The sequence below is a fragment of the Budorcas taxicolor genome, chromosome 3 (assembly GCF_023091745.1).
Source record: "Budorcas taxicolor isolate Tak-1 chromosome 3, Takin1.1, whole genome shotgun sequence".
NCBI classification, from domain to species: domain Eukaryota; kingdom Metazoa; phylum Chordata; class Mammalia; order Artiodactyla; family Bovidae; genus Budorcas; species Budorcas taxicolor.
The window spans coordinates 112,946,846-112,961,025 of NC_068912.1; the positions used below are offsets into that span (position 1 = coordinate 112,946,846).

Consider the following 14,180-nt stretch of genomic DNA (forward strand, 5'->3'; position numbering starts at 1 on the left):
GAGAGAGATGATGAGGAAGGGAAGGAGAAAGAAAGAGACAGGGACACACACAGAGTGTTAGAGAGAGACAGAGGCAGAGGCTTCCTACTCTGCCATCTTGCCTCCTTTCTTGTTAGCATTTTTTGGCATGCTCTAGGTAAGATCTGTGGGTACCAAGCAACCAAAGGAACAACCTCAGAGGGGATCCCTGGAAGCAGCTATCCACAGGCGGCACAATGGATGAGGCAGTGCCACAAGTCCTTTGCCATGAAGGAACAGGGTTAGAAAATGCAGAGGCAGGAGACCGATGTCTCAGAATGAACAGGTTCTGAATGCCACCAGACTCTGGACAATAGCAGCCCTGCTCCCCTCCTCTTGCTGGATGGGATATAAAATCAGATGTACTTGACAATAAAAAACAGCACCTGAGCAGGAAGAGAAAGACATCACAAAGACTCTTCTAGGTTGCCGACTGGACACAGAACATACATAATTATCTTCTCTCTGCCCATTATTCTAAACTGTCATTGAGAAATCCCTACCTTTCATGGCTTCCTGAATTTCAAAAGACAAGTTTTAATGAAATTGTTTATATGTAGACAGAGGCCCTGCAGAAGAAAATATTTACCGAGGCCCCATTCACCATAAGGGCATTTCTGATCTAGAAGCTGGGGTTTTCTGAACATCAGGGGCAGAAGGGCTGGGGGACAAGGAAGCTGACAGTGTCAGACGGTTTAGGTAATTGGGTTGGGAAGCAAGTGAAGACGGGATGTGTGGAGTCCTGCCCCAAGGCCACAGAAGCGGAGCCCAGAACCAAGATCCGCTCCAAAAATTGACTGAGTCCCTTTGCCAACGTTCCCAAAAGCCCCCCGATCATCACCAGCAGGCTTTCTGACTCCAAATTAGGCAAAAACACCCACCTCAGTGATCACCATATAGTGCCCTAACCAATCATCTAATGCCAACCTTCCAGCAGGAATTTTCTTTGTCTCGAGGCTATAAAAATTGACTGCTAACCCACAAAAATTGTCAGCTCTCCCAGTGAACTGTCAGGAGGTTGGCCTGCTGCGCTTATGCCCACATTGTCTCTGCTCTCTGTTCATAATAAACTCACTCCCTTCTGAAATGCTCTGTGTCTGGAAATTCTTTTCCAACCTGCCTCCAGACTGCCATGACAGGAACAGTTCAGTTCAGTTCAGTCGCTCAGTCGTGTTCAACCCTTTGTGACCCTGTGGACTGCAGCATGACAGGCTTCCCTGTCCGTCACCAATTCCTGGAGCTTACTCAAACTCATGTCCATCAAGTCGGTGATGCCATTCAGTCATCTCATCCTCTGTCGTCCCCTTCTCCCGCCTTCATCTTTCCCAGCATCATGGTCTTTTCCAATGAGTCGGTTCTTTGCATTGGGTGGCCAAAGATTGGGGCTTCAGCTTCAGCATCAGTCCTTCCAATAAATATTCAGGACTGATTTCCTTTAGGAGGGACTGGCTGGATCTCCTTGCAGTCCAAGGGAGTCTCAAGAGTCTTCTCCAACACCACAGTTCAAAAGCATCAATTCTTCGGTGCTCAGCCTTCTTTATAGTCCAACTCTCACATCCATACATGACTACTGGAAAAACCATAGTTTTGCTAGACACACCTTTGTTGGCAAAGTAATGTCTCTGCTTTTGAATATGTTGTCTAGGTTGGTCAGAGCTTTTCTTCCAAGTAGGAAGTGTCTTTTAATTTCAAGGCTGCAGTCACCATCTTCAGTGATTTTGAACCCCTCCGCCAAAAAGTCTCTCACTGTGTCCATTGTTTCCCCATCTATTTGCCATAAAGTGATGAGACCGGACGCCATGATCTTCGTTTTCTGAATGTTGAGCTTTAAGCCAACTTTTTCACTCTCCTCTTTCACTTTCATCAAGAGGCTCTTTAGTTCTTCTTCACTTTCTGCCATAAGAGTGGTGTCATCTGCATATCTGAGGTTATTGATATTTCTCCCGGCAATCTTGATTCCAGCTTGTGCTTCATCCAGCATGGCATTTCACATGATGTACCCTGAATATAAGTTAAATAAGCAGGGTGATAATATACAGCCTTGATGTACTCCTTTCCCGATTTGGAACCAGTCTCTTGTTCCATGTCCAGTTCTAACTGTTGCCTCTTGACCTGCATACAGGTTTCTCAGGAGGACATGACAGGATGGACCTTAAAAATTCAGGAACATGGATGACATGTGTGTGTCTTGTATGTTCTGTGTGTGTCTTGTATGTGTTGTGTGTGTCAAAGGGAAACCACACTGGACCAAATGGCAGGGACAGTCCCGCTGGCCACCCCGACCCTGCTGAACTATGGGACTCAGTGGGAACAGGGGTGGGAAGGAGTGTTGGGGGAGATCGATGTAAGTGGAAGGGTCTTGGATGGGCTAGAGGGTAGATAAGTGGATAAGCTGATCAAGGTGCTACAGGGCCAGCACTGTGGGCAGATCCTCCTGAAGGACCCTGGAGGGACCCGGGGGCTTCGAGGGAGCAAGCTGGCGGAGCTTGGCAGGGGAATGGGGAGTGTATGGTGGGAGCATCCCAGGAGCAGGTCTCTTAGCTCCACCTCGGTGGCCCCATACCTAGCTCAGCCTTGATACGGGCTTTCTGAAGGCTTGGGAGTTTCTTCCTTGGGTTCAGACAGAGGAGCAAGGGAGGGGATATTGGTGGGGGGAGGGAGGGGGCAGTGGTAGGGAAGGGGAAGCTCAGAGCAGCTGGGGGAGGAGCTGGCTTTGAGGAGGTGAATGTGGGGACCAGGGAGTTCGCTGGGCTAGGTTTCCAAAAGGAACTGCCTTTAGAAGCCAAGAAGGCCTGCCGGAGGACAGCCACGCCTTGACCATGCCCATGCTGGAGAGGACCCTGGAGATGACCCCACAGGGGTAGCAGCCCACCTTCTGGGGCCCCTTTAATGGGCCCAATTTCCCCCGCCTCAGGCCTGAGTTGACCATCTCCTCCCCGCCCCCCGCCCCTCCCCTCTTCCCTCAGGCGGGAGGAAGCCCAGGTCCAGGATTCAGGAATCAGATCCCTTAGCTTTGCTTTTCAGAATCAACCGTTGCGGGTGGCAGGCACTGGGGGCTCCCGGTACACGTGAGCTCCTCTGGGGCTGCTCTCCTTCAGGTGGAGAACAGGAAACCGAGACCAAGAGGGAGAAGGAACTGACCAGCTCCTGCACCTTGGATGCAGAGGACCCGATTCGAGTTGGGGCTTGCCTGGCCCTGGTGCCTGGATGCGGCTTCTTCTGTTATGTCACGGGGCTGGCTGAGGGCTGAGACAGGACCGGGGGTCTTGTGCAATAGGTCGGCACCTGCCCCTTCACCCTGGGGCACTGACCCAAGCAATGAGGGCTCCCCGTCTGGGGTCCAACCATGGTGCCCACTTCAGAGCCCTCAGAGCCTGCTGATCCTGGATGGTGGTCCCCACCTCCCCAAAGGCAGCCCTCACTTTGAGCTGTGGACCAAGGTAACCATGCCTGGCCACCTCTACCTCCAACTCCAACTCTACCTGAGATGTGGGACTCAGGAAGGAACGCCATCCTTGCCAGGTTGCCAACTTGCCGCAGGGATAGGGGGACATGCGTGAGTGTCCCAAGTGTCCCAGAAAGTTCCAGAGGTGTCAACCTGCAAAAGGTCCATGTCCCGAGAGCCCTCCCAGCTCCCTCTGCCTGTTCCTAAGCTGGGCCACAGGGGTCAGGCACATGTGCTGCCCTGGAGAAGGGCTGCCACGGGCTCCCACATACCCGCCGGCCCCCACAATGGGTATAAACGTGTTGCAGAGCTGGCCCTGGGGAGCTCCCGGGTGGTGTCGCCCAAGGTCTTCCCAGCTCCCAGGGCTGAAAGGTGCCCAGGCGGCTGTGTGTGTCTCAGTATGAGTAGGGGGCTCGGCTGGTACCCAGCTCGGCGGGGGTAGGGGGGCAGGCCTCAGCCCCAGTTGAGAAGCCCGGCCCTGTGAGCCTCTGACCTGTGGGCATGTCAGAGGGAGTGGACAGGGAGGTGGAAAGCTCAGGGGTAGGGCAGAGGGCTGGGGTGGACGTCCTTGGCGTGGCAGCCCCACTTGGGGCATCGGGTCATGGGCCCCGGAATGGCCAACCCTTGGGCCTCACTCCTTCAGAGGCTGGCCCTGAGCCTCCTGACGCCAGAGGAGCTGATAGATTCCCCTAGGAGGACTCGAGCTGATATTCGCCATGCCAGGGACCAAGACCCATTAAAGAAGGGAGCCGGGGGTGGGGGACACGGCAGGGTTGGGGGTGGTGGTGAGAGGGAGGGGCAGCAGGCCGTGAGGGGGGAGGTGGAGGACTGTCTTACTTGGGCTCTGCAATGAGGAAGTTCTCTGCAGCTCAGCTTCCTTTCCCTTGCCGAGTGCCTGAAACAGGAAGTCGGCCAGTGAGCGGTGGCGGCGGCAGCAGCAGCTGGGGCGACTGAGAGGGAACCCACGGGGGTCCAGCGCAGGAGCGCCCAGCTCCCCCGTCGGCGCGGCGTCCGGTCCAGTGGTGAGGCCGCCGGGCCCGGCCCCGGGGAGACCCGCGCCCGCCATGGTCCCCTGCTGGAACCATGGCAACATCACCCGCTCCAAGGCAGAGGAGCTGCTCTCCAGGACGGGCAAGGATGGGAGCTTCCTCGTGCGCGCCAGCGAGTCCATCTCCCGGGCCTACGCACTCTGTGTGCTGTGAGTACCCGACCTGCCCACCCCGGCCCGGCCTGGCAGCGGAGGTGATGGAGGTGCCGCTTGTGCACAGGGCAAGCTGGCTCGGGGCACGTTGGGGCCCCTGCCCTGGGTTGGGGTTGTTTCTGTGTCCAGCGACCTTGCGCTTCCCAAGTTTGTTAGTGGGTCCAGCTGAGGCCCGTCAGGGGACCTGCTTGGCCTTGGAGTTGGGGTTTTGAGAGCAGGAGCCCTCCAGGGCTAGCCTGGGGTCTGGGCCGCACACCCCAGTGACCAGCAAGCAGCAGGGCCAGGGGCTTCCTTGAGGTTCCAGGGACCAAGGGGGTGGAGGGGGTTGTCCAGGGCCTGTGAGCCGGGCGGAAACTCAGGGCTCCGTGGTGGTGGGAGTGTTATAAAGCAGCTGGGTCAGTTCAGGTGTTGGTCAAAGATGCCCAGTTGGGAAGAACAGAAGTGGGAAGAGGGAACCCTTCCCGTGCCAGAGTATGGGCCTTTGGAGGAAGCTGTTGTCTGGGGAGCCGTGAACACGGGGAGTCACTCAAGAAAGGATCAGAGGCTGTATCTGGGGCCCTGGGAACAGAGCAAGTCATGTTACCTACAGCAGGAGCCACTTCTCACCCATCCAAGGCCCTCAGCCGTGTCCCCGCCTTTTGAGGCCTCTCGGCCACCGTCGACTGCCCCCCCCCCCCCCCCCCCCCCGCCCCCAGCTCTGGGATGCTGCTGAATGCACCAGTTGTCCTAAAACTGGGGAACCGGCCACTTGCTGATGGTTCCTTTTTGTAACACCCTTCTCCACCAATGTCTGAGAGAGGCCCTTGGCCCTGCCGCTCTGCCACCCTGCGGTCTAACCATGCCCGCTGGGGCCTTGAGGATGATGGGGGAGGGGCAGGTTCACCTGCACTGCTGAGGTAGCACCCCTGGGCTTGCGGAAGGGTCCCTCCGAGCAGGCAGACCCTACCACCATCCATGCAGGAGGGGAAATGGGTCATGGACCACAGACTGTATTTGGAGCTTGTTGAGTTTGAGCATTTGTCTGTGTATCAACCTATTTCAACCTCGCGAAAATCTGAAGTGCAGGTCCTTTTGTTGGCCGCTTTTGCAGATGAGGAAATTGAGGCTCAGACGGGTTAACCGAGCGATGACAAAGTCAACAATGTCCGTCCCCAGAGGCTGCACCCAGGCAGACAGATGGCTGCTGCCACCCCAGTCCTGTACCTGTCAAGCCGGTGTGAGCCTGGGTTCTAGTGGCAGCGAGAGAAGCCAGGGTGTTCACCAGGGTCAACTGGGAGTGTTTAGAAACTAACCCAGGCTTTTAGCTGGCCACCTGGCCCAAGGTCTGACTGCATCAGAGCCTTGCCCTCCCAAGGCCAGCTTCTTGAGCCCCCAGTTCTCACACCCGGGATGGGGGGAAAGGGAAGCAGACCCAGTCTTCCCCACAGGCACAGCCCCTCTGTAGAGACAGGTGTAGAGACAGTGGGGACATCCTGATCTGTCTCCCCTCAGCCCACGTGCAGCTCTCCCCTCCCCCCAGAGACCTCGGGAGCTTCCAGGCTCCAGCTCACTAACCTTCACAGCACCCCCTTCACCAGGGAGCTGTGGTCAGGCTCAGGCTATAGATTGGAACGTGGGTCTCTGACTCCAAACTGGGAGCCTTGTGCCAGCCAGAGACAGAGCTAGGAGAAGCCATGAAACCTCTAGGCCCACCGCCCCTGACTTTGCAAGTGGGCAGACCTCAGAGAGCTTGAGGCCTTGTCCACGCCGCCCTGCTCTGTGTGCGTGTGTTAGTTGCTCAGTGGTGTCCGACTCTTTGCGACCCCATGGACTGTATAGCCTGTCAGGTTCCTCTGGGATTTCCCAGGCAAGAATACTGGAGTGGGTTGCCATTCCCTTCTCCAGGGGATCTTTCTGACCCAGGGATCGAACCCGGGTCTCCTGCTTTACAGGTGGATTCTTAAGCGTGGGGGCCACCAGGGGAGCCCCCACGCTGCCGGGCTGGCTGGTAGCAAACTGGGACCCCAGAGGGTGCGCGGCACCCGTTCCTCTCTTTTGCGTCTCCTTCCCTCCCCTCCCTGGTGCTGAGTTACTCTTGGAGCCTTGGCGACTGTGCAGGGTCTACCTCTTCGGGAGGGTATCCGTGGCCCACACCCCACCCCATATCCACCATCCTCTGAGTCCAGGGCTGGGTTTCTTGTCAGTCTCCCAGCCCCAAGGCCCCTTTAGCTCCAGACAGCAGGCCTTGCAGCCCTCCCCAGGGAGCCCAGCCATGAGGCCAGGCGCTAACTCCAGGCCCGGGGCTCCCCTCTCCCCTTGGCTCTGTGGGGGGAAGTCAGCTTCCCACAGGGGCAGGAACCCCTGTAGGATGTGGGATACCACGAACCGCCGAACTTTCCAAAACCCTGGGAGACCTCCTTTTGCCACCACCTTTAATGTTGCCAATTAAAGAGATTTAAAAATGAAAACCTAGCTAAGTGATATCTAACTGCCACCTTTTAGCCGTTCATTTCATGAAAGTATCCTTTAACGGCACCGAAAAGGCAGGAAAAACGTGCTCTTAAAAAACAAAACAGAAAAAGTCAAAAGGCCAGTCCTTTAAATCATGGAGGTTTGGCTTCCTGAAAAACAGCCCCCCACTCTGCCACCTCATCCTCAGCTTTCTCTGTTCCTGGGACTGGTGAAAACCTTGTCCTCCCTGTCCTCGGCCAGCGAGGGGCACCCCAGTGGGATTCCACAAGCATGAGTCTCCCGGGCATCAGGCTCTACCCTCTGCTTCTCTCTGGGAGATGCTGAGAGAGCAGGACCCCAGGTAAGCCAGCTATGGTGTCAAGGCCTTTTAATGACCCTGCTCCAAAGTGAGCAAGGAAGCCTCTAAGATTGGTCCTCCTCCGCTGGAAAAATCTATATGGGAAAAGACCTCAGGCACCCTGCTTGGACCCCAGTGGCTCGAGCATATTCCTGGCTCCTCCAGTTGAGAGAGGAGGGCGGCAGGAGGCTTCCCACCTGATTTAGGCTGAGATGCTTGGAGCTCCAGGAGCTGAGGGCAGCTTCCCTGGGAGTGGCCTGCTCGCTGGAGAAAGACGACAGGATTTGCCTATTTAAATGGAACTAAGGAAGGGGTGAGGGAAACGCCAGCAGACAAGGCTGCGATTGAGAGTGGCCCATGTGACCAACGTATGCATGTTCGCCCCGGGGCCTAGCAAGCCTGCACTTCCTCTCAGGAGGTCAGCCCTACCACCTGCCGTGGAGCAAGAAAACACAGGTCCCTCCTCCACGACTCAGAAAACCTTGCTTTAGGGGGACCCCGAGGCCCATCTCAGGGTGCAGAGAGCTGGAGGGGAGGACTCCAGGCAGCTGACTCCATGGATGGAGTCCCACTCTGCTTTCTTGCAGCAAGGGGCTTGAGATCACGAGGGGCAGTGGGTCTTCTGGGTGTGGTCTATGTCACGCTCCCCTGGCTCCACTCGAACCCGCCAGCAGACTAGGGAGGTCACGGGACTCCCTGAGGGGGCCGTCCGGCCCCATTTGTACGGAGGATGCTAAGAGACTGTCAAGCTTGTGTCTTCCTCTCCTGCCAGGACTGCGCTTCCACGTGAGGCCAGCACACCTGCCAGGTGCTTTCTGCTGCAGGGAAGAGGTACACCTTTGGGGATTCAGGTCCATCAGCGTGCAGGGTCAGGGTCATGGGTCAGTTGGGGCCAGGCTCTCCTTGCCCTGGCTGGGCGGGTTGAACCAGAACAATGGCCCAGAGGAGTCAGAGATACACTGCCGTCTCTGTAAGTGCAGCCCAGCCCCCGAGAGCGAGCCTATATATGCTGGGTCCATCAGCCACCATGCAGGATGGAGCTGCCTGGTCCAGTGGTGTTTCCACTAAACCACACAGGAGAGAGCTGGCTTCCCTCCCAGGGGCAGGGGCAGACAAGTGCTACCTGTGACTCCGAAACCGATGCCTGGCCTGGCCTGCTGTGGCAAGGACGTGGTCTTGGTTTCCCTCAGCACCTGGCCGACCACAAGCTGCCCAGGCAAAGCTACAGCCGCCTTCCCAGGGACAGTACAAGGCAGCCTGGACTTGACAGCCTTGTGAGCACGGCCAGAAAGACAAAGAGGCCCCAGAAGGACATTTTGTCAGCAAAAGTGCCCTTCACGAAGGCTTTCTACTTGTTAGAAAGTTACGGCCCCTTGAGGTAGGACAAGCCATACCATTGCAGCCTTGCTCTGTAAACCGAAGGTGGATACTGATGCATTCTGCCTAAAAATAACAGCAGAAGGCAACCGGCATGTCAGATTCTGTTCTAAGCTCTTTGCACACACTGACTCACTCACTGTCCACACTGGCCTTTGGAGGAAGTGTGGCTATTATCCCCACTTTACAGATGTGGAAAACTGAGACCCAGAGAGGTTAGGTAACATGCTGTATGTTCATAGTACTAATGTTGGCAGGACCAGAACTTGAATTTACTGTTTTTGGGAGAGAGAAAGAGAGAGATGCCAGCAAGTCTGGGTGTGTGTAGAGTCAGAGGAGGCCTGGAGGGGAGACCCCTCGTGATGGAGCACAGAGAAGGGACTTGGCAGGGGAGTGGGCAGAAATGTCCTGGAGAGGTGTAAAGCCATTTACTAACGTGTGAATGGGTCTGATGTAATCCTCCTTCCTCCAACCCCCTTTCAAAGTTTAGGAAAGTTTATACGGATCCCAGATGCTGGGAAGGACTGAGGGCAGGAGGAGAAGGGGGTGGCAGCAGGTGAGATGGTTGGATGGCATCACTGACTCCATGGACGTGAGTTTGAGCAGACTCCAGGAGATGGTGAAGGACAGGGAAGTCTGGTGTACTGCAGTTCATGCGGTCACAAAGAGTCAGACACAACTTAGCAACTAAACAACAACAACGACAAATACTGCTCACGAATTACTTTTGTGCACGTGCAAAGGGAAAGACTGTTTTTCCTATCTGGTATTGACAAAGGGTGAGAGATGCTGGCGCAGACAGTAGTCAGAGCCAGAGGACCGCAGCTCCTAAAAGCTGGTTTGTGTAAGAGATTGCTCAGTTTGCTCTCTAGTTGTCCAGGGACCACTATGCTGAGCAGTCCTTCTGCATTCAGGACCAAGAGGGCGTGATGTGCCTGGGGAGGCCTCTCCATCTAACAGGTTCCTGGTACTTTCTTTGTGCAGCGACTCGTAAAACCCATAGTCGAGTGTCTCCAGGTTCTCTGTGCCCTAGCCTAGTGTCCTGGAGCAATTTTTCCAGAACCAGGGGATGCTTGGCTTTGGTTTGTTTTTCCCTAGCGGCTCAGCAGTAAAGAATCAGCCTGCAGTGCAGGCGACCCAAGTTCGATCCCTGGGTCTGGAAGATCCCCTGGAGGAGTGCATGGCAACCCACTCCAGTATTCTTGCCTGGAGAATCCCATGGACAGAGCCTGGTGGGCTACAGTTTGTAGGGTCTCAAAGAGTCGGACATGACCAGAGACACTGAGCGCCTGTCCACCTGACAGGTGAGAGTCACCTGCGCACAGGCTTCGGAGCTTCTCCGATGGGTGGTCCCATCTCCTGGACTGTGAACCCCAGTGTGGCCAGCCATGAGAGGCGGTGCTCTAGGCCTTCCTCCCTGCCGCAGCAATGGAGGCTCTTCCCTCGCTAATTCAGGTCATGTGATGAAGTCCTTAGGGGCAAGCCCTCTGTGGTTGGCTGGGCCTCATGTGAGTTCTAGCCTTTGTGAGATGCTAACCTCCCTGTACCCACCCAGCGTCCTCAGTGGGGAAATGCCTGCTCATTGGGTTAATTTTTTATTGCAGTAAAACTCACATCCTGTGGAATCAGTGGTGTGTAGTGCATTCATAATGTAAAACCATCAGTTCAGTTCAGTTCAGTTCAGTTCAGTCACTCAGTCCTATCCAACTCTTTGCGACCCCATGGACTGCAGCACGCCAGGCTTCCCTGTCCATCATCAACTCCTGGAACTTGCTCAAACTCATGTCCATCGAGTCGGTGATGCCATCCAACCATCTAACACCAGAGCATTTTCATCACCCTTCCCCTTCCTAAAAAACCTGAACCTCTTAGGAGTCACGTCCCATTTCCGTCCCTCCCAAGCTGTGGCAACTACTGACTGACTGACTTTCTGTCTTTGACCATTTGCCTGTTCTGGGTAATTTCATAGGAACAGAATCATATAATGTGTGGCCTTTCGTATCTGACTTCTCACCTGGCATAATGCTTCCAAGGTTTATCCATGTTGTAGTATGAGTCATTCCTTTTCATGGATAAACAGTAGCCCATTTTATCAAGAAGTCGCATTTTATTCAGCTGTTCATCACCTGACAGGCATTTGGGTTGCTCCCCTTTTGTGCTATTATGAATGATGCTGCTGTGGTCATTTAAGTTCAAGTTTTTAATGCACGTGTGTTTTCAGCTGTCTTGGGTGGAACTGCTGGGCCATGTGGTAATTCTGTGTTTTACTTTGTGTGGAACTGTCCATCTTTTCTACAGTAGCGGTGCTGTCTCATTCCCATCAGCAGGGTCTCACCCACACTGGTTATTACGGTTTCGGTAATGGTCGTCCTAGTGGGTGTGAGGTCGCCTCTTATTGTGACTTGGGTTGGCATCTCTCTAATGGTGGATGTTGTTGAGCCTTTTCTCTGCTCCTTGGCCATTTGTATACCTTCTTGGAAGAAATGTCTGTTCGTATCTTTCGCCCGTGTGAAAAATGGGGTGATGTGTCTTTCCGTTGCTGTCACTGGATTACTGAGAGGATAAAACGGGAGAATGTGGACGGTAAGCATACATAGTCAGCACGCGCTGAACCCTGGCTGTTCCTTTTTTTTTTTTTTTTTGAATTGGAGGATAATATTTGTGCAACCCGTACGGCAACGCGAATGAGTCACAATTCGTCACATATATCCCCTTCCTCCGGAGCCGCCTCCCTCCCCTCCCCGCCCTTCTAGGTCGTGCAGAGTGCCCGGGGGCCTCCCTGTGGTGTGCAGCAGCCTCCTGCCGGTTATCTGTTTTGCACACGATGGTGTACGCGTCGATGCTCCTTTCTCAGTCTGCCCTGCCCTCTCCTCCCCCACGCCCTGGCCTCCAGCCCGGTCTCCACACCTGCGTCTCCATTTCTTCTCTGTCAGTAGGTTCATCCGTCCTGGTTTTCTAGATGCCAGCCAGACGCCATTTACGTACTGTGGCTTTCTTCCTCTGACCTAGCTTCGCTCTGCAGGACAGGCTCCTGGCCGTGACTTTTTCCGAGCTGCCGAGTGAGGAGCGACATCTCAGAGGCAGAGGAGGGAAGGCCCGCGTGCGAGGAGCGCCGCGGCGGGAGGGGAGAGGAGGGCGGTGGCTGAGCGTCCCTCCCGGCGCTTCCTGGAGGCCGGCGAGCCTCCGGGGACACTGAGCTGTCCTGTGCGGCCTCCTCAGAGGAAGTGCTCAGAGCGACGGGGCAGGAAGAGGACGCGGCTGACGCACGCGTGGTCGGGGCTGTGGGGCGGGGGAGGCCTCAGAGAGAGAGGGGTCGGGGCTCAGGGGCCAGGAAGAAGCGCTGAATGAAGCCGGGAGAAGCAAGAGGAAGCCGAGACGCCGAGGCCATCTTAAGAGTGATTAACCACCAGCACAGGACGGAGAGACTGAGGGATCTAGAGTCCGAAGGCTCCAAGGAAGGAAGCTCCAGGAAGGCTCCAGCGGCGGGTGAGGTGGCCTCAGTGTCCACAGCCCCGCAGGCCAGGCCCCCCGGGCAGCTCTCTGGACCAGCTCCCTCCTCTCTCTCCTGCTGACTTCACAGTCCCTTTGTCCCATTATTGAGAAAAGTGTGTTACCTAGTACCAGGACCCAGACTATTTGGGTTCGATTACTTACTGTAAATGACACCAAAGGGTCAGCTGGTCCAGCCCCTCCCTTGCCAACCAGAAACCTGCCCTCCAGAGGGGAGAGTCTTGCTGCATCCGGTGTGTCAGGGGCAGTGTAGAAATAGACCCTCTGATAAACAGGACGGTGTTTTGTTCAGTTCAGTTCAGTCGCTCAGTCGTGCCGGACTCTGAGACCCCATGGACCGCAGCGTGCCAGGCCTCTCTGTCCCTTACCATCTCCCAGAGCTGGCTCAAACTCATGTCCATTGAGTCGGTGATACCATCCAACCATCTCATCCTCCATCGTCCCCTTCTTGCACGTTTTTTCAAGTAACCTTAAAAAATACAGTATTAAGTAAAACATATAGAGTTCAAAGTGTTAAGGAGGAAAATAATTACCCAATCACTGAGACGAGAGACTAACACAAATACTGTTAATTTGTTGCTGTATTTTCTCATTTATATTCTCTCTTTCTATGTATTTATATAGATAGATACGTATCTATACATAGGTAGATATATACATACCTCTATAAGTTTCATAAGCTCCATATTATATTAATATATGCCTGATACCATGTAATTTTAGTCTGCATTTTCTAGCAACATTAGCATTTTCTCAGTTAACGTTTCTTCCTAAATATCATATTTAATAGATGCACAAATTCTATTACATGATGCACCATAATTTATGGAATACTCTTCTATTGTCAGACATTCAACTTACTAACAGTGTTTCATTATTTTAAATATGACAGTGATGAAGGTCTTTGTGCAAATAGGTGACATTTCTGATGATAGATTTCCAGGGGAGGAATTACTGGATCAAAGGACAATGTTTTTAAGGCTCTTGATGGAAAATGACAAATTGCTTTCCAGAAATCTTGTTATAATTTATGTTCTGGTAAGCAGTGCCAAAGAGCACCCACCTCATTCCAGCCTCCATTTACTGAATATTTTCATTTTAAAAATATATTGAATTACGAGGTGAAAGGTAGCTAATTTCCGTTCATTTTGATTTGCATTGCTTGATTGCAGTTGTGGTAAACTTGTTTGGATTATTGACTTTCATCATTTCTCTCTTGTGGATGGTCTGCTTCATTCTCTCTTTGCCTTTTTTCGTTTGAAACTGTAGTTTTTCTGTTATCACCTCTTTGCATGAATTCCTTATATCACATTTATTGCAAACATTTTTTCTGTGGTTGCCTTTAAACTATGACTCCCCCCCCCCACATTCAGAAACTAAATTTTTGTAAAGTCTATCAATCTTGCTCCTTTGTGACATCTTCCCCTTTACTTTCCAATGTAGAGTCCTTCTGCCCCCAGGAATTTTGTTTCTTTTGCTTCCTGTGGGGGGGCAGGGCCTTTAGAGCTAATAGGCTCAGGCTAAGAGGTCACTCTGCCTTTCTAAACTCTGATAGATTGTCTAACGCTATGGGGCCTCGGTTTCCTCATCTGAAAATCAGGGGTAAGAATACCCATGTAGTGTTGTTGGATGGACTGAAAAGTGTGTATCACATGCTTAGCACAGTATTTGGCAAAAGCAGATGGAGAAAATGTCGGTTTTTCTGTTTTGCTGTTACTGTTTTACCTGAACACTTTAATCTCTCTGGAATTAATGGATGGTGTAAGACAAAGATTTACGGGTATTGTTCTCAAGTAACCATCTTTCTGGAAACCTCTCACTGAATGCCTTATTCCTCGCTC

The 14,180-nt window shown here is 53.6% G+C and overlaps 1 protein-coding gene across 1 annotated transcript in view; it reads left to right on the plus strand.

Annotated features, from left to right (window-relative positions):
• Positions 1 to 4,527: 4,527 nt before the first annotated feature.
• The window catches only part of INPP5D (inositol polyphosphate-5-phosphatase D), a 138,504-nt gene continuing 128,851 nt past the window's right edge, over positions 4,528 to 14,180 (plus strand). The window contains exon 1 of the mRNA XM_052637361.1: positions 4,528 to 4,661. Within this exon, the coding sequence (XP_052493321.1) occupies positions 4,528 to 4,661 (134 nt within the window). The remainder of the gene's footprint in view (positions 4,662 to 14,180) is intronic.